The sequence below is a fragment of the Hemiscyllium ocellatum genome, chromosome 2, assembly GCF_020745735.1.
Source record: "Hemiscyllium ocellatum isolate sHemOce1 chromosome 2, sHemOce1.pat.X.cur, whole genome shotgun sequence".
Classification (NCBI taxonomy): domain Eukaryota; kingdom Metazoa; phylum Chordata; class Chondrichthyes; order Orectolobiformes; family Hemiscylliidae; genus Hemiscyllium; species Hemiscyllium ocellatum.
The window spans coordinates 61,903,610-61,930,753 of record NC_083402.1 but is presented as its reverse complement, the minus strand read 5'-3'; the positions used below and the strand labels follow the sequence as shown (position 1 = coordinate 61,930,753).

General features: G+C 38.5%; 1 protein-coding gene across 6 annotated transcripts; it reads left to right on the top strand.

Moving 5' to 3' along the window:
- Nucleotides 1–25,444, top strand: nudt12 (nudix (nucleoside diphosphate linked moiety X)-type motif 12). 6 transcript variants are annotated; one of them, XM_060837140.1, is made up of 7 exons: nt 1–51; nt 2,101–2,317; nt 3,463–4,043; nt 7,680–7,847; nt 11,886–11,999; nt 17,886–18,085; nt 22,522–25,444. In XM_060837140.1, exons 2-7 carry the CDS (start codon nt 2,112–2,114, stop codon nt 22,627–22,629), a joined length of 1,377 nt encoding a protein of 458 aa, XP_060693123.1. In that variant the 5' UTR covers nt 1–51; nt 2,101–2,111; the 3' UTR covers nt 22,630–25,444. The 6 variants fall into 6 exon arrangements, with proteins under 6 accessions (XP_060693123.1, XP_060693096.1, XP_060693088.1 ...); XM_060837113.1 differs by having other exon boundaries at nt 12–51; nt 2,096–2,317; XM_060837105.1 differs by lacking the exon at nt 1–51 and adding an exon at nt 276–389.
- The last annotated feature ends 1,700 nt before the right edge of the window (nt 25,445–27,144 follow it).

The window sequence follows — 27,144 nt, the reverse complement described above, 5'->3', positions numbered from 1 at the left end:
TGACACATTGACGGCTCTCCACAGCCTGATATTTCGTGCTCGGTTTTTACTGTAAGTTTGCAGAAGCGCCTAGTGTCATTTTATGTTGTATTCGCCCGGCGCCTTGCTGTCCTTAAGGGGAAATAATGATTCGCCATAAATTTTAGTTAACCATTAATTTATTGTTCAAAAGATAATCTCAAACTGGAGCAGATTTAACCTCTGCCTCGATTATTAGTCCAGGAAGTTCATCCAATTTCATGGCCATAATGCATTGCAGGAAGAGTGAAGTTTTGGAGGGTTGCAGCAGGAGCTGGGCTGACCTGACCTGGAAAGTGCTAACTCGGTTTTGCTCTCAGCATTGAGCTAGATGGAGAGAGTAATCCTCAAGTTACCGATTGAATCGATTGGTAAAATTCAGGAAATAGCCAACGTGGACTTTGCAAGTTACGCATATTATCTAAATGCAGGGACAGATTTATATATATAAACGTGAAACAAGGTGTTTCCTTCCATGATCGAGTGGCGAATCGATTACTTTGTTTGTCATCCCACCTCATTACACGCATTGGTTCCCAGCAGGCAGCTTTTACTGTCCGTATGTTTCTGCTGAGAGACCTGCTCTCTATCTGACTGGAGTAAACAGAGCGGACTGCAAGACTAGGAAAAGCCCAACTGCGGGAATCCGCACTAAAGGTAGCACTGAGTAAGACAGACAGCATGGGGGGTAGGGACATAGTGGGATTAGCAAGCACTTCGGGTGTGAAAGTCAAGATTTACATCTTAAATGCTTATCGAGCCAGGGAAATGGAGGAGAGGCAAGTGAGCACATACAAAAAATTGTAACATGATTATAAGAACAGGACAGTTTAATGGCACAAATAAATAAATTACAGAAATAAAATATGTATTAGTCAGACAGAGCGGGAAAGCAACTTCGGAAATCCATTGGGTTCAATTATCTGTAGCTGAGGGGAAAACATAAAGGTCGATGCCAAATCTACCAACTATCCTACCAGCTGTGTAGGAAAAATCACCCCCATTCCATACCCTCCATACACCAATCCTGCAATACCAGACTCCTTTTGAAGAATAAAAAGGAAGCAGTGGTTAAACTGCTAAACTGTTAATATTAAGGCCAATGAGCTACGAAAAAAGAATTAGATGCTGTCCATCAAGTTTCATTCCAATAGTATAGAAATTCAAGGATGGAGTTCAATGTCACAGATAATAAAAATGCAAAGTGGAGCAGACTTGCTCTGCAATCAACCATATTGTTTGTCTCTCCAATGTGGATGGGTCCACACTATTGATTAGTGAATGCAAATATTAGTTTGGCAAATGTATGAGTCAATCGTTGTCTCACCCGGAAGAATACTTGAAGTAATTGGTTATTAATGGAATGAATGATAGGTGATAAACTAGTAAGAAAATTGTTTAAACTAAGAAAATGGCTTAAGCCTATTACACCAGGGTCGCTAGAGTTGTAAAAATCCCAAATTCACCTTTTTTTTGCATATACAACACAATTTTTAAATCATATAATTCATTGTAGATATAAAGATGATTTAATTTTAAATTAGTTCTTATATACTGTGATATTTTGATCTTTAGTAGATGATTTATATATATTTTAGAAAAGAAATTGGTAAATTAAGAAAAGTAAGCTGTAAAATAGTCATTGTTAGCAATCAGTTTTAAAATAGAAAAAGGACAGAATTTGTATGTTGACACCATTCTGTGTACAAAATGTCCATCGAGGAATCTTACTGAAATAAAAAATATGAAATGGTGGACATACACAGCAGGTCAGCCTGCTGTATTTGGAAGAGAAAGGGCAAGTTAAATTGCTGTATGTGATCTGTCCTTAAAACTAGAGATTGTTGTTTTGAGAACACGTCTTGCCTGAAATATCCTATCTTGCAGTTCCGATATTTTCAACATTTAAACTATATTTCTTGTATTTTTTTCTTTTCTTCATTTCTAAAGGATTGTTTCTGTTCATCAACAAAAAATGTAGTATTTGTATACGTTACACCTCACATTAGTTCCTCATGTGCAACAGACTATGTTACTTGCATTGAGTGTAGTTTACTCATTATATTTACTTTACCAGTTTAGGTGAAATACAGATGGCGGAGGTTGAAAACAATCCTGAGAAAGAAATGATTACACAGTTCCACAAGAATGCGGCTACAGGAAATGCAGCAAAATTATCAACTATGTTAAATTATTCAACCTCTCTCATTAACAAAGTGGATGAAAAAGGCTGGACTGCCTTGATGTATGCTAGCAGGAATGGACATTTTGAGGTTACTCAGCTGCTTCTTGAAAAAGGGTAAAGTAGCAGTCTTTAATGAATAGTTTGGGTAATTGCTCAGTGATAGCTATGGACATTATGCTGTAGCTAGGCTTGCTAGTTCACATTTGATAAAAAGACTCCTAGTTTAAAGTAACTTTTTTGCAATTGAATATTACAGTGATGACCAAATCAAGATTGAGGACTTCTGAAACAGCATCTAAGCATCTCTTACTGCCATAACATTCTATCACATGAATTAATTAACCGAAAATTTGAGAGGTATGTGCCATTTTCTGGTGGCACTGCAGAAATCAGGGCTCTACATAAAGAGTTCACAAGTTGGAACTTTACAAAGGAGCAATTGAGTAAAGTTCTTGTGGAATTTTTGTACAAAGCCTGAAATCTGCAGAAGAGTGGTAAACTGAACTGTGAACTGTAACAAGTTAATTAATTATATTTAGATTTATTTGAAGTATAAAAGCAAGCTCTTGAAACAAATCCCTGTTCTAAATAGTACTGGTTTATTTTACCGAAGTTTGCAGTTTCTCACCAACTTGCAATTCAGGATAGGAACATGATTATAAACTACTTCCTAGAATCTTCACCTTACATCATGGTTTCAACACAGCTTTTTTTTTAACTGAAGTTTTCTGTAATCTTTTGAAAGCTTTGACATCTCAATAAATATGTTTCAAGCAATGGCATATAAGATATAGTAACTTGTACAGCTTATAGTTAGTTACAAGTGAAGCTTGACAGTGAGTCACATTTGATCTTAAGGACATGCTGCATTGCTTCTGCCAGTTCTATTATAGCAAGTTTCTGTGTTAAAGAGACTGGAATGTGAGAAACCTGAGTGATTTGCAGATTTGATGTAGTTCTAATACACTTGCAGCCAGCGCTGAAAGATGGGAGCATCCATCTTTGTAAGACTGTGCTATTCATCAGATAAATTTGCTGAGTCACTGAAGACCATACAACTTAATCCATAACAATTTACTACTTATTGTTTATACTGATTGTTCTGTAGAGTGTTCTAGTTGTTTTGGCCACATTGCTAAAACAAAGTCCAGTTAAAACACTTCAGTAGTGACCAGCAAAGTTCCACGAGTCTCCGAAGTACCAAATAATTGGCTGATAGTGCTATTTGTAATCTCTTTACCATTTTTGTTTTCCTCTAGGTGTGATACATCTATTTCAAATAATTCAGGACAAACGGCAGTGGATATTGCAGAATTCTGGGGACACAAGCACATTGCTGATTTGTTGGCAAATCCTAAATCTGATGTTAGATCAAAGATGTGGTGTGATGGTCCAGAAGAAAATGAGAATTACTTTGGCAGAACTTTGCTCAATAGTTTAAGTGTAAAAAGGACCAATTCTAATTGGATAAAAAACAAGCAGATACAACCAACCACTGTCTACATTGTATTTTCCAATCTAAATCCATTAGTTATTTCTGCAAAATGTGAAGACTCTGGAAAGACTGGCATCCACCTCTGCAGGTTGCAGTATGAGGATGTAGAGCAGCTCTTGCTCAAACCAGAAGTCACTTCTGTTTTCCTTGGAGCGGAGCTCCAGAGTGAAACTTGTGCTAAATTTGCATTAGGCAGTGCCTTAGCAGAAGATGATGGGCTTATTGCTTGGTTTGCAGTAAATGCAGAATTTATTGCTCCAGAAAATTTTAGGGTTAAATACCCAGATTGTTGTTTTCTCCAGCCACTCATTCCACATCTATTGAACTTCTGTAAGGAGGAAGCTGGTGAGTACCTGCAGTTTGTGGATGTGAATAGGAAAATTAAACAGTCTGTGTTTTAACTTAAGTTGTGCTTGAGCTGTAAAATTACAATGAAATACTCAGTTAAGAATATTAAAAGCATAGAATAAAAAAGGGTATTGGCGCAATCCTTTTAAATGTCCTGAAAATAGGTTCTGCAACATTTCTTCCTGACCCTCCCCAGAGTTAATTTGGAACTTGAATTCTGTATAATGTATTAACTAGTTGTCTTCCATGATGTAACATTTCAATGAGTTCAAAATGCAGAACCCACAATTTTCCATAACCCAGTTACTTATATTTTCTATTTTATCCTTACATATGTCAGTTCCTAAACAGATCGTTCTTGAAGATCTTTATCAGTACAGCTTTAACTATTGTATCTCAGAGTATAATCTACCTCTCAGAATTAGAAAATCGTTATAGCCCAGAAGGAGATTATTTGACTTCTGGTGTCCATCAACTCTTTGCACAAGCAATCCAGGATCCACGTCCACACCCACACCTTTTCCCTGAATCCCCAAAAATCTTTTCTCATCAGATAATGATCAATTCCTTTCTGAAAGGTACCAATTGAATTTGTTTCATCGCAGTCTCAAGCAGCACATTCCAAATCCTAACCATTATTGAACACAAAAAGTATCCTCATGTTGTCTTTGGTTCTTTCTTCAATCACTTTAAATCATTGTCCGGTGGTTCGCAACCTTTCTGACAGTGAGAATAATTTCTCCTTATGTCTAGACCACACATCATTTTGAACACTTCTCACATATGCAAAACTCAGAAGGGGGCCCTCCTCATCTGGAATTTTTTAAAGATATGTTCTCTTTATTCTCATGTCCTCCAGTTCTACAGTCAGAGTCCAAATGCCAAGATTTTTGATTCTGTGTTATCCCCTTTAGCATTTGTAAAACCTGGTCTATATTTCCTCTTTTCACTAATGAAAACCAGTTCAGTTCCACTACACATGATTGTTATGGGATAAATATGGCTTCAGTGAGAGGGATCATGAACACTCATGGAAACATTTTACATTTATAGTTTGAAGTTGCCCATTAAGTTAGCGCTTTTATAGCCATATTCAATTCACTGTCCTTGTAAATTATTAATGATATTATACTTAGAACACGTAAATGTTGAAGGCCCTCTTTTGAAGATTAGTTTTATGGCTTAAGTTCAATCTTATCCATCTCTTGATTCATAACAGCCTACTCGACTAGGAATCTGCTGGGTATTCAGTACTTCAGTCAATTTCATGTTTTTTAAATACACTTACTTAAATGTATTTCGGTGCTCATTGCTTTTTGTATGTTTGAAGCATATTGTGATTGTCACAAGTAGAATCAGTAATGCTTTAACATTTTTTGAACCAAAAGCAGTATTGTTATCACAGAGTCCACTGCATGCGCTTGCCATTTCCCAGGAATCTTCTGGTACAGTGACAAATATAATTAGCCCATCATTATGACGACAGTGGAAGTGAATATCAGGCATGGTCCAAAATGGGCAACAAAATTAACATGCATCCATTTCATATTACTGGTACGGTTCACCATCAGTGTTCCATTTAAGGCATGAACATTGTGCATTAGGTATTTATAGTATAAAAACTGAGATTCATTCGTTTTTGGTCGCACTAACATGACCATATATAAAACAAAATAATTTTGCAAGCACTCAACAGGTCAAACAACATCTGTGCAGAGAGAATAATAAAGTTAAAGTTTCAGGTCAATAATCTTTGAAAGAGAAAGAATATGTTATCAAAGAAAAGTTATGAGTTTTTAGTGAGATACATAGCCAAGGTTGCAGGAAAGCAAAGGTCTGTGATTAGATGAAGAACAGGAGAGGATAAAAAAAATGAGATAACTCATGTTGGTACATGGTAACAATAATGAAAGAAAAAACTTGCATTTAAATAGCACTTATTACAATAACATTCCAAAATGCTTTGTGACGAATTAAGAAATGTAGTCATGGTTGTAGTGAAATATGGCAGTCTATTTGAACAAAGCAGTCTTTGAGAAACAGTAGTTAATTTAGTTCTACTAATGTTTGTTGAGGCATAAGTACAGGTAAAAGTAATGTAAAGAGGGGTAACTCCTCTGATATTCTTCAAAATAATGTTATAGATCTTTTACACCATCTGAAAGAACAGTGTCTCATTGAAAACTCTGACCCATTACAGTCATTTATCAGTACTGCCCCAGAATATCAGATTCCATTTTTGTGGTCAGGTTCTCAAGCAGAACTACACCCCATAACCCTTTGACTCAAAAGTCAAGTGTTCTGGCATTGAGCCACAGATGTTACTTCAACAAGGGGAGACATTACAGAAATAAAATGTAGGTCCAGAGGATGTGTGAACAGTTACAGCAGAATAACACTGAGAAATGGATGCATGGAAAAATCTGCCAAAGTGGAGAAGACCCCCACAGCCCAATGTCAGGCCTGGAGAAATATGATTATCAATCATTTACTCATTTCTGTCAGTTATTTACCTTTCCTTTAGCCAGTCAAAGACCTTTGCTTTTCTTGCACTTTTCCCTGTCTCTGTAGCCAGATTTTCCTGACTGAGCTGAAAATATCAATCCTCTAACTCTCTTTGTCCAAATGCTATCTCAGCTGGTGAGTGTTTCCAATACTTTGTGTTTACTTCTGATTTCCATTTCTGATATTTAGTATGATATGTTTAGGGTATAGGTTTGCTCGCTGAGCTGTAGGTCTGATATCCAGATGTTTCATTACCTGGCTAGGTAACATCAGTGGTGACCTCCAAGTGAAGCGAAGCTGTCTCCTGCTTTCTATTTATATGTTTTTCTGGAGGGGTTCCAGGGGTTTGTGGTGATGTCATTTCCTGTTCATTTTCTGAGGTGGTTGGGGTGTGTGTGATGGTTTCTTCTAAAAGTGTGATACGTGTTTCCTTTGCCAGGTCGATGTTGATGGAGGTGAACTACTAAAACCCCTTGGAATCCTAGTAGCACACAAACTCACCAACACTTTCAAACAAAAACTAACAAACTTAAAAGACCCAGTACAACCCATGGACAAAACCAATGTCATCTACAAAATTCCATGCGAGGACTGCCACAAACACTACGTAGAACAAATAGGAAGAAAGTTAGCCACTAGGATACATGAACACCAGCTAGTCACAAAAAGACACGACCCTCTCTCCCTCGTAGCTCTACAGACGGATGAAAAAAACCCACCATTTCGACTGGGACAACACATCTAACTTTGGACAGGCTAAGCAAAGACATGCCAGAGAATTCCTAGAAGCCTGGCAATCCAACCACAACGCCATAAACAAACACATAGATCTAGATACCATCTATCAACCCCTCAGAAAACAAACAGGAAATGACATCACCACAAACCCCAGGAACCTCATCCAGAAAAACATATAAATAGAAAGCAGGAGACAACAGCTTCGCTTCAGTTGGAGGTCACCACTGATGATGTTATCTAGCCAGGTAATGAAACGTCTGGATATCAAACCTACATCTCAATCTGAGCTACAAACCTTCACAAACCTTGCAGTATGACATGTCAGTTTTGTATGTGTTTTGAACTGTCCATTTGTTGATGTAGGTTGAACATAATTTCTTTTTTATTCAGGTGTGGTGGCACAAGCCAGATCTGTCCTTGCCTGGCATAGTCGGTACAAGTTCTGTCCTACCTGTGGAGGTGGCACAGAAGTTCAAGATAGTGGTTATAAGAAGATATGTTTGCAGAAAAACTGCCCAAGCTTCCAGGGAATCCATAATACTTGCTATCCACGTGTAGGTACGATAAATGATGCACAAAGCAAGGGAATTTCTCAATATTTGTTTAAAGATTACTGCTAATTGTACAATTTAATTTCAATTTATTATTAGTTTATAACTTAATTCTGCATTTTAATATTGTTCATTTTCAGAGAAATGCTTATAACAGGGGTCAGGTAGAAAATACAGGTTCAGAGGGGAGGGAAAGAAATATATTAGGGAAGAAAACAGCAATTATGAGAGAAGAGTGGCAGCCAACGTAAAAGGGAATCCCATAGCCTTCTCTAGGCATTTATGGCATCTTATGAACCAGCACTTGATAAAACAATAAAAATTATATTCATGAAATATCAGAAATTTACTGTATTATCGTGATCTCCACAATGGACCTAGTAACAGGCAGTTGAGAGTGCGAGTGAGAAGGATCTTTGTTGGTATGTTTTATTTAGGGCAAAGTTGCATTATTATTGAAGTGATTTATGCTCTAAATAAATAACAGTGATGCGTATACAACCTGCATTACATTTACTATGCAGTGTGTGTTTTTACATTGATTATGGGGACCTCTTGATCAATCAGAGCATTTGATCAGCTGGCACTGTCCAGGTCCCATTGATGCTGGTTAATAAAAGGTTTGCTGTAAATAGGAAAAGAATAGTAAAATAAGGAAGAAGGCCAATCAGAGATCAACAAGAAAATTTACACATGGAAACGGGGTGCATTAAATGAATATTTTGCATGTCTTTATGGAAGAGGCAGATGATACCCAAGCTCTGATAAGAGCAGAGGAAAGTCTGACCCTAGAGAGTTTAAAGCTGATAAGGACGACATGGAGTTGTACACATGGAAACAGACCATTTGGTCTAACTTATCCATGCTGACCAGATGTCCTAAATTAATCTAGTCCCATTTGCCAGTATTTGGCCCTTAGCCCTCTAAACCCTTCTTTTTCATGTATCCATTCAGATGTCTTAAATGTTGTAACTGTACCAGCATCCACCACTTCCAATGGCAGCCTGTTCCTTACGTGCTCCACTCTCACATGAAAAAGTTGACCCTTATTCCCTTTTAAATCTTGCCCTCTCACCCTAAACTTAAGCCCTCTAGCTCTGGCCTCCCCTACTATCTACTGGAAAAGACTTTGACAATTCACCTTTTCCATGCCAGTCACAACTTCATACATCTCGACAAGACATCCCTCAACTTCTGACGCTCCGGGGAATATAGTCCCAGCCTATTCAGATATTTGGTAATTGAAATTAATAAGGCACTAGCACCAGATGTGATGCATCCAAAGATGTTGAAGAAAGTAATAATGAAAATTGCAGGAACATTGGCCAAATTCTTTGAGTCTTCTTTTGACTCAGAGGCCAGAAGACGGAAGTTGAAAGTAGGATGTTTGGATAAGCCCAGCAACTGCTGGCTCATTCATTTAACTTCAGTGCTGGCGTAGCTTGCAGAAAGTTATCAGGGATAGAATTAGTCCTCATGTGGAGGAAGAGCCAGCATGGAATTCTAAAGAGGAAATCATGTTTAACTAACTTACTGGGATTTTTCGAAGAAGTAACAGAGAGTGTCGATGATAGAGTGCCAGACAACAGACTTCTGAGAAAAGTTTTACTTCATGGAATAAAACAGATAGCAACAATATGGTCACAAAATTGACTGAATGACAGGGAACAGAACGTAATGCCAGTGGAAATTTTTAAGACTGGGGGAAGGTTTGTAGTGGAATTCTTCAGGGCTTGATAATGGGACCCTTGTTTTTCTAGATATATATTATATAAGTAATCTAGCTTTTGGGTGAGCGGGGACAATTTTAAAGTTTGCTTTAAACTTGGAACTTTCATAAACTGTAAGGAGAACAGTGTGGAAATCTACTACATCAAACCACCTCAGTTATCAGGACATAGACAAATTAATGAAGTCGATAGATAGGTGGCCAGTGGAATTCTAAATGCAGAGAAGTGTGAGGTGATGCATGGAGGAAGAACATGGACACACAATATTAAAAAAGCGTACAATTCTAAAGGGAGGTGCAGGAGCTGAGGGAACCTGGTATATACGTGCACATTGTCAAAGGTGTCAGGACAGGTGGAGAGAGCAGTTAATAAAATATACGTATTGCAAGCTTTATCAATAAGGTCAAGAGAAGAAGGTGAAGCTGAATTTGTATCATACACTTGTTGGATCTCAGCTTGGGTAATGTATAGAGCTCTGAGTGTCACATTATAGTAAGTTCTGGAGCGAGAGCAGAATAGATTTATGAGTATTATGGCAGGGCTGAGAAACTTCAGTTATGAGGACAGATTAGAAAGATTGGGTCTGTTCTCCTCAGAGAGAAGACTGAAAGTACATCTGACTGACTGCTTCAAATTCATGAGGGGGCTGGACAGTAGATAGGGAGAAGAAGTTCCACTTTAAAAGTATCAGGAATGAGAGGGCCCAGATTTGATAAAGAAGTAAATGTGGCATGAGAAAAACCTTTTTCAGAGAGCAAGTGGTTCGAGTCTGGATTGCACAGCCTGGAAATATGGTAGACACCAGTTCAACTGAAGCATTTAAAATGGGATTAGATGATTATTTAAATAGAAACAATGGGCCAGGTTTCAGGGAAAAGGCAGGAAATTGGCATTAAATCAGTACACTCATTTGCAAAGCCAGTGTAGGCATGATGGGCCAAACAGCCTTCTACTACATCAAACCACTTCTGTGATTGTGTATAGTACTTTAGCAAAACAAAACCCTGCAAATGCTGGAAATCCAAACTAAAACTGAGGGTGTGGAAAATAGCAGCATGCTTGCACATTGAGAAACTAACTTGGCAAACTAGTTGGCAGGCCAGGGGGACAAAAGTTTCTTCTCCTTGCTCAATTGCCAATCTCAGCAAGGCTGAAGGAGGTTCTAAAGCAAAATCATGTGGTCTTCACTGGCACACATCCTGCTCCTGGATCAGACCAACATTGACAGAAATCTATCAATGGAATAGACAGAGTTACTGCAAAATCCAAAAATATCAGGATTCAGCTAGGTAGTGAGCAAATTGAATACATACCATCAACATTATGGAGTAGTGCCAATTTTTATTCTCAATAATCATGCATTAAGGGAAAGGAGCATGATAGATAATGTTTTGTGACGTTTTCAAATTGGCAGCATGTTAGAGGAAATGCAGCTTTAGTTGACCATGTTCAAGTTATAACTTTTTGTCCAAGAGGTCACTATTATCATAGAGCATCACCATCTTGTGGATGCGATGGAGTCCAATTGATTATCAGAGTTCTGGGGGATCCAGTTGTTACCGACACAGTTACTCCTTCTTGAATTAATCTCTCAAGTTATCATCCAGCAATTGATTCAGTGGCTTCACACAACAAATTTTAATGCTGTATTTCCAATACAGTCAATACAACATGCAGCAAGATCCCAACAACAAAAATGAGGTGAGTGGTATTTTATGGGAAAATATTGTGAGGACTCAAAAGTAAATCAAAATGCCAAAATTAATCGATGGTTGAGAAAGTGGGCATCAGAGAATTAAGGTCACTATGTTGTTGACTAATCTCTGACCCATGCTATTTCTGGATAGGGGTCAATAGTAGAAAAATGGGTTTTCTGAATGTATCTCTTGGAGAATTCTCTTATAAAAGTGATCAACAGATTTTAGCTGCCACATGAGCAGCCTGAGGTTATTTGTCCTCTATTTCATTATTTTGTTCCGAAAGCCATAACCTCTTTATCCTACATTGGGTAATCAATCTAGAATATGTACACAAATCTTGGAATACAGCTCAAGTCCCTACCTTCTCACTCCAAGACAAGGGCTCTGCCAAGAACTGTAAGATTCATCCATCTTAAACTTCTGTTAATTCCTTCTGTCATATTTTCAGTTACATCCATTCTTGGAACAAAGGATGGATTGTACAGTTGACTGTGTAAAGTATTCTGGTATCATCCTGGATGTACAAGTTTTGAATATGTATCTTTGAAAAGCATTTATCAGGTTCAGGCGTGCATGCACTTTGTAAAACTATAATGATATTTTTATGTCGCGTAGATCCAGTTGTAATAATGCTGGTCATTCATCCTGATGGCAATAATTGTCTTCTTGGAAGACAGAAGCGTTTCCCTCCAGGAATGTTTTCGTGTCTGGCAGGATTTATTGAACCAGGTGAGAGAAGGTTTCATGTCATTAAAAAATCAATTTTGCTGTTTTACTTTGAAATGTCTGTATAAAAGCAATATGGTTTAACAAGCTTGGAGAAAGTCATAAATTTGACTGCTTGGACTTATAATTGTGGAGCTCTGCTGCTTTATGACAGGTTTCTCAGAAATAGCCAGATCAAGGAAAATAGTAGAAAATTGGTCCCTTAACAGAGACCGTTATAATTCACGCCACCAATGGTTTAGGTTTTGCAATCAATGTTACTATAACATTGGAAGTAATCTATTTCTGTTATGCAGGTATTAAAATACTATCAGGCAGAAAATATATGCAAATCACCCGTGTTGCAATATGTAGGTTAATAAGGCTGTAAAATTGCGAATCAAACACAAAGTTAATTTCCACAAAAAGAAAAATAATATATAGAGCACTAATGTTAAACCTCAATAGAACCTTCCTTGAATTACTGTGAATGGATTTGAACTCCATGATATAAAAATGATAAAGAGGCATTGAAGAAATTGCAAAAAGGTGATTTACAAGGATAGTACCGGAGCTGGAAGGTTATATTTATCAGGAAGATTTGAACAGACTGGGACTGTTTTTATTAAAGAGCATAAGTTTGAAAGGTTGCCTGATCAAGGTTTTTAAAATTATTAAAAGTTTGGATAGAGCAAATTCAGAGGAAATGTTTTCATTCATGGAGGATATGAAACTCAGGAGCTATAAATATTAACATAAACACAAATATATCTGAGAAGGAATTCAGAATGTTTTTTTTAACGAGGATTGGATACCAGAGATGAGCAGTTTGTCTTATGAAGAGAGATTGAGCAGTTTAGGTTTGTACTCTAGTATTTCGAAAAATACGAGGAGAGCTAATTGAGGTATATAAGATGCTAAAGGGATTGACAAAGTGACATAGAGAGAATATTTCTTCACATGGGGCAGTCAAAAATGAGAAGGACAAGGGGCAGCAGATTTAAAACAGAGATGAGGAGAAATGACTTCCCTCAAAGGGTCATGAATCTGTGGAATTCTTACCTCAGAGAATGGTGGATTCTGAGACATTAAGTTTAAGGAGGAGTTAGACAGATTTTTAATTAGTAATGGGTTGAAGGGTTATTGAGAGCAGGCACTAAAATGGAGTTAAGGCCGAGATGAGATCAGCCTTGATCATGTCAAATGGTAGAGTAGGCTCAAGGGACTGAACTGCCTCCTCCTTCTCCTGATTCTTAGTTGTGATGTTATTATGTCTCGTCAGAATGGAATTGAGTGTGTTTTTGCCACTTTAAGTGAAATAACTCCTCCACTTCTGGCACATGTCCACAAGCTGATGCCAGCAGATCCGACTTTTGACATTAATTTTCCATCATGATAAACAAATACAACAGCACGTTTGTTTTCTTTAATAAGAACCAGTGCATAATCCGAAGCATTTAACAGGCCTATGCTTTAAAAAATGTTAGAATAAATCTGATGTTTCACATATAAGTATAATTTTTTGGGAAGTAAATATAAGGAAATATAAAAAAAACTGCAGTATCTTAAACAATGCTCAATTGACAGTGGAAAATAGATCATGAAATAATTCAATTGATGAAATCTAAAGGTGGACCCTGTGTAACTGAAGTACATATGAAAGACAGTAGATTAAGCAGATCAATGTCAGATGAAGCTGAGACAGAATAAGGAGAAGAAATACACAGGTAAAATTTTAAAAAGAGGAGAAGAATAGGGCCAAAGCCAGCAGGTCCAGCAACATTTGAGTCATAGTGATGTACAGCATGGAAACAGACCCTTCGGACCAACTTGTCCATGTCAACCAGATATCCCAAATTAATCTAGTCTCATTTACCAGCAATTGGCCCATATCCCTTTAAATCTTTCCTATTCATATACCAATCCACATGCCTTTTAAATGTTGTACCACCTTCTCCTGGCAGCTCATTCCATATACACACCACCCTTTGCGTGAAAAAGTTACCTCTTTGGTCCCTTTTAAATCTTTCCCCTCTCAACCTAAACCTATGCCCTCTAGTTCTGCACTACCCCACCCCAGGGAAAAGACCTTGTCTATTTATCCTATCCTTTCCCCTCATGATTTTATAAACCTCTACAAAGTTACCCCTCCGATGCTACAGGGAAAACCTGATTAGCTACCTGATCTGGATTACATATGACTCCAGACCCGTACCATGTGGTTGACTCTAAACTGCTCTCTGGGCAGTAAATGTTGGCCTAGACAATGACATCCTCATCCCATAAATTAAAAAAAAACGACATCTTTTGATGTCACTGCTAAGACACAAGTAGAATTGTATCTACTTTTGAGTAGAGCATCTAGGAAGCATGTCCAAGTAGAGGGGCTGCAGGTGAACTTTGGCCCTGTACCTCCACAAATGTCATCTACTGCATCCATTGCACCCGATGTGTCTCCTCTACATCGGGGAGACATGACACCTTCTTGCGGATCGCTTCAGAGAACATCTCTGGGATACCCGCACTCACCAACCCCACTGCCCTATGGCTGAACACTTCAATTCCCCTTCCCATTCCATCAAGGACATGCGGGTCCTGGGCCTCTTCCACCGCCACACCATTACCACCCGATGCCTGGAGGAAGAATGCCTCACATTCCGCCTTGGGACCCTGCAACCACACAGGATGAATGTTGAATTCAACAGCTTCCTCATTTCCCCACCCCCCACATTACTCCAGTCTCAAGCCTCCAACTCGGCACCGCCCTCCTGACCCGTCCATCACTTCTCCCGTGGACCTATCACCTTCTCCCCACTTTCATCTATCTATTGCTTCCTCAGCTTCTTTCCCCAACCCCACCCCCTCCCATTTATCTGTCAGCCCTTGGCCCACAAGCCTCATTCCTGATGAAGAGCTTATGTCCGAACCGTCGATGCTTCTCTGATGCTGCCTGACCTGCTGTGCTTTTCCAGCAACACACTCTCGACAACGTTCACCTTTTGTCATGATGAGATACAAACCCATATCTTTCAAGTTTTGTAACTTTGAATTACTAGTCTTTTACACTTGACTATTCCAAAGCACTCCTACTTGGTCTCCCATATTTTATTCTCTGTAAACTTGCAGTTATCAAAAGAAACCTGAAGCCCATGCCTTAAATCACAGCAGGTTCCATTTCCCTATTGCTCCTCTTGCTCACTAACTTACACTGACTCCTAGTCAAAAAAGTACGGTGTTTTCAAATCCCTTTGTGACCTTGCCCTTTCCTACCTCCATACCCCCCTCTAATTTCACTATCTCCATGATATCTGCGTTTCTAGTCTCCTGAGCCTGCCCAATTTAATTATACCACCATTGATGACTGAACCTTTTGCACTGCCAAACGCCTTGGAATTCCTTGCCTAGATTTCTCTGCCTAGGTATCTGTCTTTCCTCTTTTAAAACACACCTTAAAACCTAACACTTTAAGCACTTAATTACTCCTTGCATGGCTTTGTGTCATATTTTGGTTTGTAATGCACCTTGTGACATTGCACAAAACGTATTGTTATAATGGTTGCACATTTTATTAATTTTTTTGTTGGATTGTGATACTTTACAGAACATTTGTACTTTAGGTATATCAACATCCTGTTTATCCTCCAGGTTTTCACAAATATATCAGTAGAATCGTTTTGATAAAAAGCAGGGAGTTATCCCCACTGTCTCAGTCAATATTTCTCCTTCAATTGACGTCATTAAAACAGACTGACTGGCCATTGTTGTGTGTGGGAACTTGCCGTGCACAAGTTGGCAACTGCATTTCCAAATTATAACTGTGATTAAATACCAATAACATACTTCATTGGCAGTAAAGCACTTTGGGATCTCTGCCAATCACTTTATTAATGTAAATTACTTTCACTTTCGGAAAAATGCACATATATTTCACACAGTTCTCCAAATTTCAGTAGCTTTACGCTTCAACAGGGCCACGTTATTTTTGGACTTGGTTGTAAAGTTGCAAAATACATAGGCTGCTTGAACAGTGGGTATGGTAAATTTATACTACTGTGAATGTCTTGTGGGCTACTTTCCCTCTCATTTCTGCAGCTGCTGCATGACCTCCCATTGCTCAAGGGCATTAGTATGACAGTGCTATGCATTCGTTGTTTTCAGAGTGTTAGCTAAATTGAGTCTGTTCACAGAACCATAGCCAGGTGATTTTGCAGTGTTAAATGCAGTCTGTCTGTTATTTGCTTACATTGGATAGGTTCTATCAGTAAATTGCAGGAATTATTTGGTAGTTATAGCTGGAAAATTCAGATATTATGCTGAATGCTTGAGCTTTTACCATAGATTATGCCATCTGAGTTGATCATTGAGTCTCCAATATTCTTTTAAAAACTGGGGTTGACTTGTATACCAAATATAAAATGTGAACCACCAGTAAGGATGACCATGTTTATAAATGCGGATAAAAAAAATTAATGCCAGTAGTTTATAATGAAAGAGAGTGGAATGATTTAATAAATAAATTAACTCTGTAAAGATGCCCTTAACCACAATCAAAGCATTTCAAAACATGTCAAATCCATCATCTACTTGACCTGACTGAAGTACATTGAAATCCAATTGAGTCACATTAGTTAAGGCATCAGCGTAGGATCCCACACAGATTAAGATTTGATGCTTTTGGTTTCATAATCATCCCTCCACAACAATTTATCTCCCTCTCCATCATATTGGATTGAATATTCTACATTTTGGATATTCTGCAAGAATTTGTTAACAGTTTGTGCACTAATACTATCCCATGATTTGATTGAAAAGTAAATACCAGAGATATCGAGGAGGCAGTAAGCATATGTTTACTCTTTGTGAAGGTTTTATCTGAGACAATATCTGCTTCTACCAATTCAGCAGGACCATCATCCTTAATTGGCTTGGTCCTAGAGACAGCCAAATGTTCCACAACAGCTAAAGTATTCTGAAAACCTAACAACCAATGGGGGACAAAGAATGAGGAGGATGCGTAAGAGTCCCATCATTGGAGGAGTGCCAAGTTCTGAGATGGTCTTGGACTAGAGGAAGTTATAAGAGATGGAGAGGTTCAATGGAGGGATGTAAACGCATGGATGAGAGTTATGAAGTTGAGGTTTTGGTGGACTGGGAGCCAATGCAGATCAGCAAGCACAAAGATGATAATAAAGTGGTATTTAGTGATGGTCAGAAATTGAGCAGCAGCATTTTGCAGATGCCAGTTTTGGAGAGCCAGTTCACAGAAGATGGAGAATCACAATAATAGTTGCCGAAGTTATTGCAAAGAAATTGTACTTGCAGTTTCCTGTTACTGAAGAACTCTTCAGAAACAAATCTTTCTTGTACACATGCATAAATCGGCAATGGAAAACGCATGTTTGGACTGTAATTGCTTAATTTAATTATCTGTATATTGAGGCCAACACTGCATGAAGCCATGAAAACACTTACAGTTTTACGTTCTTTAAATGAGGTAGAAATTTGTCAATGTCTGAGAAAATGGTGTGTGTGCATCCTTTTGCTTTTGATTAAAATTAAGTACGTCAAAATAGAAAAGCAAAAATCTTGGGAGTTTCTGCGGATTCTCAAAATCTGGTAGAACACCAATTTGTGTTTATTTCAGGATGTGACAAAGGGAAAGTCTTAAGTACAGAACAATCAAGACAGCTTTATTAACGGTGTTCATTCTGGAATGCTCCAGGCATATACGACCAGTAAATAATGTACAATCTACTCACTTACCTCTCGCTCTAATGTAAAATTCTCCAATTATAATCAAAATTTGATAACTCATTTGAATTTATAAGCTTGAATATTACCAAGGGAGCAAATTAGGTAGAGGGCAAACCTTGTGATAATTTTAATGAAGCATTTTATTTTCATTAACAGGGGAGACAATAGAAAATGCTGTACGAAGGGAGGTTGCAGAAGAAACTGCTGTCAAGGTTGGGAATGTTCAATATGTTTCCAGCCAGCCCTGGCCAATGCCTTCATCTCTCATGATTGGTTGCCAAGCTATTGCTGTAACAACAGAAATTATTGTGGACAAAAACGAGATTGTAGATGCCCGTTGGTTCAGTCGGCAGCAGGTACATCAGACTGAAGATTCTTGAAACAAAACGGTTTATTGGATGCTGTTATTTTGTTCCTAACTGTGTGAAATAATAGTGTGACCTGAGATAGGATAGTTAGTTCATCAAAACCAAGGAAGGAACAATTCATCTCATGCTGCTCCATCACCTTGGCCCTGTAGGCCGACACGTTTTTCCTTTTAGAGTAATTTAATTCCCTTTTGAATGCCTCAATTAAGCATCATCAGACGTCTGTAGACAAGGAGAGCAAGGTAAACAATTAAAATTATAGGACACTGGAGACCAAGGGTCATATCTTGTGGACTGAGCGTATTCTCTGAAGTGGTCATCCAATCTGTATTTATTTTCTCTGGTGTAGAGCAGACTGCCTTGTGAACAGCGAATACAGCATGATAAATTGAACTTGCTGTATTTCATTCTGTTAGGTGCAACGGTAACATTGCCATCAAGTCTGCTGGCAGGGATGGCGCTGTTGCTATCTGGCAAAGTGACCTCATAAATCACAAAAAGTCAAATGCCAACTTTCCAAAACTTCTCCTTTCTACCTCCTGGATTACATCCCCACTACCATTGTATCAAAGCATTGTATCAAAGATTGTCACTGATCTCACCTCTAAAGATCTTCCCTCTATGGTGTCCAATCCTTGGTCCCACAACCCTGAGCTACCTCCACTTCTAGCTCCTTCCCAAGAGGACAAACCTGACCATCCAGATAGACCGAAAGTGTAGTGCTAGAAAAGCACAGCGGCTCAGACAGTATCCGAGGAGCAGGAGAATTGGCGGTTCGGGCAAGAGCCCTTCATCAGGAATGTGGCTTGTGAGCTGAGGGGGATGAGAGATAAATGGGGGGGGTGGTTGAAGTTGGGCTGGGAGGAAGGTTGCTGAGAGTGTGATAGGTGGACGAAGGTGAGGGTAATGGTGATAGGTCGGAGAGGAGGGTGGGAAGGAAAGTGGACTGGTCATGAGGGCAGTGCCAAGTTGGAAGGCTAGAACTGGGATAAGATGGGGGGAGGGATGGTTGGCGGGCCCCAAGGCTGAAGATGAGGCACTCTTCCCCCAGGTATCGGGTGGTGAGGGAGTGGCGATGGAGGAGGCCCAGGACCTGCATGTCCTCGGCAGAGTGAGAGGGGGAATTGAAATGTTCAGCCATGAGGCAGTGGCATTGAGTGGTGCGGGTGTCTCATCCAGATAGACTTGCTATTTCAGCCTATTCCTGCTCATTGAACATATGTCTCCCTGTGTCGACTCTATTTTCATTCCCCTAGACTGTCCCTTGCTACCTACATTGCTGACATTTCTGATGCCTTCCTCACTCTAAACTACCTGATCTCAATTATCCTCTTCACAATTTTCACTCAGAAAGTTGAGAATTCTCTCCCACAGAAGGCTGAGAAAGACCAGTCTTTGAGTATATATAAGGGAGAGATGATAGATTTCTAATTACCAATCGCACACAGGGTTAAGGAGATGGATGGGTAAAAAGCACTAAGGTGTTCATTCAGCCATTATCAAATGATGGAGCAGGCCCATCAGGCTGCATCATCTATCCCTGCTTTAATATCTTCCTACATCACAGAACAGACCAATGGGTGGCACGGTGGCACAATGGTTACTGCTGCTGCTAGTAGGGGAGACCAAACTAGAGGACATAGGTTTAAGGTGAGAGGGAAGAAATTTAGAAGTGACCTTAGGAGCAACTTTTTCTCATAGAGTGTGCTGTGTGTGTGGAATGAGTTGCCAGAGGAAGTGGTGGAGGCTGGTACAATTACAGTATGTAAAAGGTATCTGAATAGATGTATGAAGAGGAAAGGTTTAGATTACGTTAGATTACTTACAGCGTAGAAACAGGCTCTTCAGCCCAACTAGTCAACACTGACCCACCGGGATATTGGCCAATGGTACTTGATTTATTTAGGATAGGTGGTAAACATGAATGAGTTGGACTGAGGGGTCTTTCGTGCTGTACATCTCTATGCTTCTCCTCAGAGTTACCTCCTTCACAGCCAGAAACATACTCTCTTCAGAAATGAAGAGAGAGATCTTGGTGCTGTGTCCTCAAAAAATTCATCAATTTTCTTCCAAATTCCACCATTCTCTAACCTTCACTTGGATCAGCTCCAACTTTTCCCTTCCCTGATTTCTCAGTCTCCATTTATGAAAATATTCGAGCAACATGTATTCACTGTAAGCCCATTCTCTCCCTTGGTAATTTGACTACACTCTACTGCTGTGAGGACTTCATCTAATTATCTACCATTTAACTCAAAGGTTCTCCATTCCATTTTAAATCTGTTCTGAAGATGCAACCTTCCACACCAGCAAAATTTCTGATGTACTTTTTCCCTCAACCAAGGATGTCTACCCCGCAGTATTCTTGACCACAATTGTACCATTTCCTGCATTTTTGGTTATCTCTTCCCCTCCCCCTCAAACTATGACAGGGTTTCCCGTATTTTTACCTTCTACTATTCCAGCCTCTGTATTCCACATAGCCACCACCAAATAAACCTCTCCTCCCCATGTCTTTCAGCATTCTTCAGAGACCATTCCATGCACAGCACTGGATCCACTCATGAGTCACCTCCAATTTGTCATCCTTTTTTCATGGCACCTTTCCATTCAAGAAATGAATAGTTGTCTTTTATTTCCCCTCTGTTTACCATCCAAGGCAATAATTTCTCCAATGTTTCTCAGTGCACACATCCCTGAAATCCGTGCATGGCAATGATTTTCGAAAGCAGAAATCAATGCAGAGGCACCCAAGTGTGCGCAGGCCTTCGGAGGAACCCTTAAGCCACCATGCAGCCACACAGCTGCACACCTTAGAGGGACCACTGTCCTAAAACTCCATCCCAAAAATTCCTTCCAAGTGAAACAACGATTTAGCCCACCATGCTCACCATTTACGATGTGGTCTGCGCTATTTGGGAGACTAAATGCAGATTGAATGTCCAGTATCCAGAGTACCTCCATTCAGTCTGCAAGAGTGATCTTTGATCTTCCAGTTCCCCGCTGTTCTAATTCTCCACCTTGTCCTCATGTTGACCTCTCTATCCTCAAACTCTTGCATTTTTCTAAAGAAGACAAGCAGGAAGCTAGAAGAACATAGCAAGCCAGTCAGCATCAAGAGGTAGAGAAGTCGGTGTAACCCTTCTTCAGGAATGGTGGTGGGTATAAGGGGAGCTGCAGATAAAGGGGGTGGCGGGGGGCAGGGCGGTGAAGTGGGAATATAGAGGGTACGACCTTGCTGGTCAATGGAAGGGAGTCGGGGGAATGGAAGGGAAAAGTTCTCCAATTTCAAAGAACCTTCCTCCTCAGCCCCTGCACCTCCCTTCCATTCCTCCCAGCCACCAACCAGGTTCATTCTTCCCATTGAACAACCAGGTCATCCCCTCTACCTGTCTTCACCTATCTCTACTTTCCCACTCTGTCCCCCCATCCGCTTTATCTGCAGCTCCCCTTAAACCCAACCTAGTTCTGAAGAAGGGTTACACCAGAAATATTTTCTCTTAACTCTTGATGTTGTCTGACTTGCTGTGTTCTTCCAGCCTCCTGCTTGTCTACCTTGGATTCCAGCATCTGCAGGTTTTTTTTATTCTAAAGAAGCTGTATGTCATCTGGGAAACTGCACTTCAACTTTTGTTTAGGCAATATACAGTTTTCCAGACTCAGCATTAAATTCAGCAATATCTGATTATAATCTATCCTCATTTGTTTTCTGTTTATTTGCATATTTCAGTTTTAGTCTCATTTTTCCCATGTTTATTTCGATGGCAGCTGTTTATCATTTTGCCATTCCCTCCTCTGGCCACATCTTTTATTCCTTATCTATTCCAGTGCCGCTCCCTTCAACCCACTCTACCATCATTTTTTTTATTATTTAATCTATCCCATTCTGTCATTGAACTTTCCTTCTCCATCTTTCCCCTTTCACTTTCTTAAAACAATTATGTTTCCAACTTGACCTTTTCAACCGCCCTCCAAAGATGCTGTCTGACATGTTGAATGCTTCCTGCATCTTCTGTTTTTATTTCCGATGACCAGTGTCTATAATTTTGCTCTCTCAAGAGCTAATTATTTTTGTTTCTTTTGATTTAGTTGCAGAGCACAACTTCAATTGTATTTCTGACGAAGCCTTACTAATTGACTACTTTTATCTGAAGTTTATAGAAATCCTCATCTCAAGCAAGCTAATTCTGTAGCTAAATTATATAGATAAAACTTGCTCATTAGAAAATATTGTCCATGAAACCACAACTGCACATAATAAAATTGCAAAGCAGCTTCAATTGTTAGTGGTTAAATTAAATGAATTTTGTTACAGCTATTAAATATTGAAGATGTTATCTGAAGATCAAGTTAATAACATTTCCTAGAGAAAATTGACTTCATTCAAAATCTAATGTGTTTTCTTTTGTTTGTTGATATCACAGATTACTGAAATCCTGACGCATGAGAATCATCCAATTAGCATTCCGCCGCAGCAAACTATTGCACATACACTAATTAAAAAGTGGCTTGTAAAGAATGCACACCTCTGAATATACCGCTGTGATTACATCATCCTATTGACCTGCAATTAAATCAGTTGATCTGTCAATCTTTGTGAGAAGACAGCAGTAATCTCCCCAAAAAGAACATCAATGAAGTAATTTTTCCACTCATTACAATACTGTTAATTCCAATGAACATTTGTCAATTGTTGTAGTCAACAGACATTTTATCAACTGGCCTCTGTGGGACCAAGAGTGGTCCAGTTGATCAAATATTCTAGGAAATCAATAGGTATGCTGACCAAGTGAAGCTTTGAGGCATCAGCATCCCTCACCAAATCCAAATAAAAACATTGATACATTTCCTAAAGTGTAAAAACACACAGTAAGTAATATAAAGGTAACGCAGGGGTTATACACATCACTGTTCTACTTTACTTAGTGATATTTTAGATAACTAATTTTTCCTAGTTTATTAAGAATGCCAGTTGAAATGGTGCTGGTTAAAACAAAGTTTGCTGTATTTCATTTACAAATAAGCTAGTAACATTAATTTGAAGTGATTTTTGATTTGTTTATTGAATGAGGATATATTTTCAAAATAATTCACATTGATTTACTACTTATAACAAATGAGGGTGATTTCCCCTGTTCTCAAGTTAGAGCAACTTCGCAATCCAGAAGTATTTGACACTTTTCCCTGACATCTGGATGCATTCCTTTATGATTGTCAGATCCTTACATTTATTCCACTTTCAGAATTGCTTTGCCTCAAATACTAGATTAATAAAAAAACAATTTAAAGCTGTTTGTCTCTTACAAGTTCGAAACATAGGCAACCAGGCTTCATCTTACCCCTGTGGAGAAAAGTACAATAAGCAATCTGTTTGCACCTATGAATCCCATCAGGAGTCGTTTTCACATGTTGCTCCAGGCGAATAGAAGTTAATTAACATCATAGGGAAAGGTGTCAGGAGAAGTGTCAAGAAAGACTGCCAAGTTGTTGTTCCTCAAGATTCACCTGACAGCTGTAACGAACATTACCTCGTACCTTATAGGGTATATGCTGATCCTTTGAAATAATCACAAAAACAAGTATTGTCTTCATAGTGCATGGCTAGAAATGGCACATGGTTGATACACCCCAATCTTGTCCTGAGATCTTGACCATCATAAATGCCAAACTTCAGCCAATTTAGTTTACTCCATGTTACATAAAGAAACAACTGAGGAATGAGATCGAGCAAAGGCTGTGTGCCATAACAACATATTGACTTTAGTACGAAAGACCTGTCCTCCAGAATTAGCTGTACCCTTAGCCAAGCTGTTCCAGTGCAGCTACAATAGTGGCAGGTACCTGATAAAATGGAAAATTGACCAGGAGTTCCCTTCTGGAAACCACATGACAAATCCAATCTAATCAATTGCCACCTTCCCACTAATCACAGTCGTCACTGAGTTAATAGAGGGTGCCATTAGTGCTGTTCGATAACGTTATTACTTTTCAAATAGCCTGCTCCTCGATACTAAACAATGAAACTACGTTTTCAACGAAGTTCTGTCACACACCCATTCATATTTTTCATTGTTACTATGTTCGTTATACAATTATTGACTATCCTACAAAAAATGTCATTAATCTGTCTTTGATCAATGCCTCAGTGTTAATTAGCAATATATTTCTTAACAGCACATTCAAATTACAATTCTTTACGAGATTCTTTAATATTTTAAAACTCTTATTCAATGACCTAAAATAACATTTAAAACTCTGATAAAACATGAAAGATATAAATTATAACTGGTCAAAATTGATTTCTTCTTAGAATGTTATGTCCATTGTCATGGTCGAAAAGTGTGGCACTGGAAAAGCACACCAAGTCAGGTAGCACCCAAAGAGCAGGAAGAGTTGACATTTCGGGCATATGCCTGACCTGCTGTGCTTTTCCAGTGCCACAGTTTTTGACTCTGATCTCCAGCATCTGCATCCCTCACTGTCTCCCTGTGCATTGTCATGTATCTATGGTAAAATGAAAAATAAATACATGCAGAATCAAGTGATCTTGCTCCTTTCTCTGCAATGAAATGAAATTGCTTGAGATTCAAAGTAGCCAGATTGGTCAGAACATGAAAAGATACTTTTGAAATATTCCTTTGAGAAGAGGTTAAAAAGTAACAGAACGATATTTGTGGATCTAATAGCTATTATCCTATCAGTATTTAGAGAAACTGTTGCACATTTACCACAGGCTTAATTGCTGCAGAGTGGGTCTGAGGGGAAACGACAAGGCCAAAATTAAGCCCTATCGGTTGTCAGGCGTCATCTGTGAGAACAATAAGAACACTAAATCAGAAACATTTATTAACTCTTCAAAGCAGCTTTGGGTCAGTCCGTTTAGAAAATAAAGAAACTACAGAGGGTAGATATCCCTCAAAGCAAAGGCAGATTCTTACCTAGAAAGTACCAAAAGGCAGAGTGATCTGGTCTTTAACTTGAAGATTTGAAGAACCAAATACTATCTTAAATATAGCAGCTCTTCTATAACTTTGGCAGGAGCAAAGCCAGAAAGATATTGTTGAACTTATCACTGGAAACTTCCAACCTCTGTTTTCTAGCTGATCTAAAAGAATATCAGACTACAATGTTTTCAGCTTCTTTCCCACAACGCCAGAGTATTAGGGATTTTCTGGACTTTTCTAAAAGCAAAAGTGTGTGCTACCTCCTTTGTATCTACCTTTACTCGCACACACAGGTGTGTGTAAGTAAAGGGAGTGCATTCTGGAAATCTTTGATACAAGTAAATGGATGTTATCACAATTACATTTGTGTGCTGAGTAATAAATATTTATCTTTTTGAACCTACATGACATTGTTTCGTTCTTAAATGTCACAATGCTCAATGGATTAAAACGCATCTTCTTGCAATTAGTCAAATGATGGAAGAAAGGGGAACCATCTTACCAACTCTGCTGGTCTGTAACACCTTCCAAACCTATTCCCACTCCTTCCCATATTATTCTGTAATCAAGAAGTTGAGACTTCTCAATTAACACAATCTTTTCTGGACTTAAAAAAATGGAATTACTGGTTAAACATCTGCTAACAACATTTGCAGTGGCCTAGACAAAGGACTGCACTGGATCTTCATGTTCCTGTTAGAAACGCTCTCTGACTCCATTAAATTGAAGTTCCAAAGATACAATCTCCTTCAATACTTGTGATATCTATCGAATTATATAGTACTGTGTATTTAACTTTTTGAAAAGGGACAAAATTGCCTAGAACATTTAAAATTCTTTGAATGATTGATTCAGATTTCACTAGCTATTTATACATATGAACCTTTTTTTACAAGGCCATACTTCAAGCAGACCCTGATAGCTGAAATGTGCATTGTAATGTAACCTGGATTTGTAGAATGTGCAGTCTGGTTTTCATTGCTCCTTCAAGCTCTCAATTCCAGAAAAGTAATACCTTCAACTTCTGAAAGATAACTTCAAAGAACGTTTAAGTAACAAAAAAAAACAGTTGGTCTTTAAATTCTGTTAGTTGTCCATCCTTTCAATACGCCCTATCATTTCAGAATCATAGCCGAAGATTAAAGTGAATTCATTATAAACAGCTGTATGTGGCAATGTTCTTTTGAGAGGTATTGCTGGTTTCTATTCTTTGAAATATCCACTTGATGTCAACTGTCAATTTTTGCACCAAGTAGCAGTTGTACATTTTGCATTTAATTTTAGAAATTTAAACGATGGTGCTGAAATATCTGTGATCTGCGGATCCACATTCCGTGCCAAGCTTATTGATCTTAGCAGTGGAAACAATAGAAATCTTGCAACTAGGAGTTTCTAAGTCCTATATCAAACAAGAATATTGTGCATCTGTGTTTGATTTTCAGAAACATAGGCACTTGAGGGGATATTCGTAATGACTGAATTATATGTTGACTGTTCTTATCTACTTTTCAGTGCCACTCTGTATAGTTATATGAGGCTTGGGAGAGGGATTTTCAAACATGCCCTCTTTGTGGAAAAAATATAAACTGACAATAAGTACAGAAAGCTGACTAATAAAATTAAACAACTCAATTTATTATATTCAAGAATAGCAAACAAGTTGCAAACAGGAATAAATTGAAAATTGGAATAAACATGCAATAGTTTAAACAATGGGCATTAATATTTCAGGCCTAAGGGGTTAGAATGGACAACAAGCAATGAGCCCTAAAATGTTTCAGAATTCTACTTGTTGGTCAGAGAAAGTAAAATATGTTATGAATACACACGGCTGCTGGTTGAGTGTTTCAACTCACTGGCAATACAAACTGAAATCCAGATGTGTACTGCAATCAGAGTATGTGAAAAAGTTGTCTTGTACATTACAAAAACTACATTACAAAATGATTAAAGTTTTACAATTGTGAATGTGGCCTTCAGTGTTACAAATGATCTACCTAATTCAAGTGAGCACTACACCAATATTATGACCATTTTGTTAATATTATTGGGCTAATTTTGTACCAGCAGTGAATAAGATTGTACTACCAGTGATACCACCTC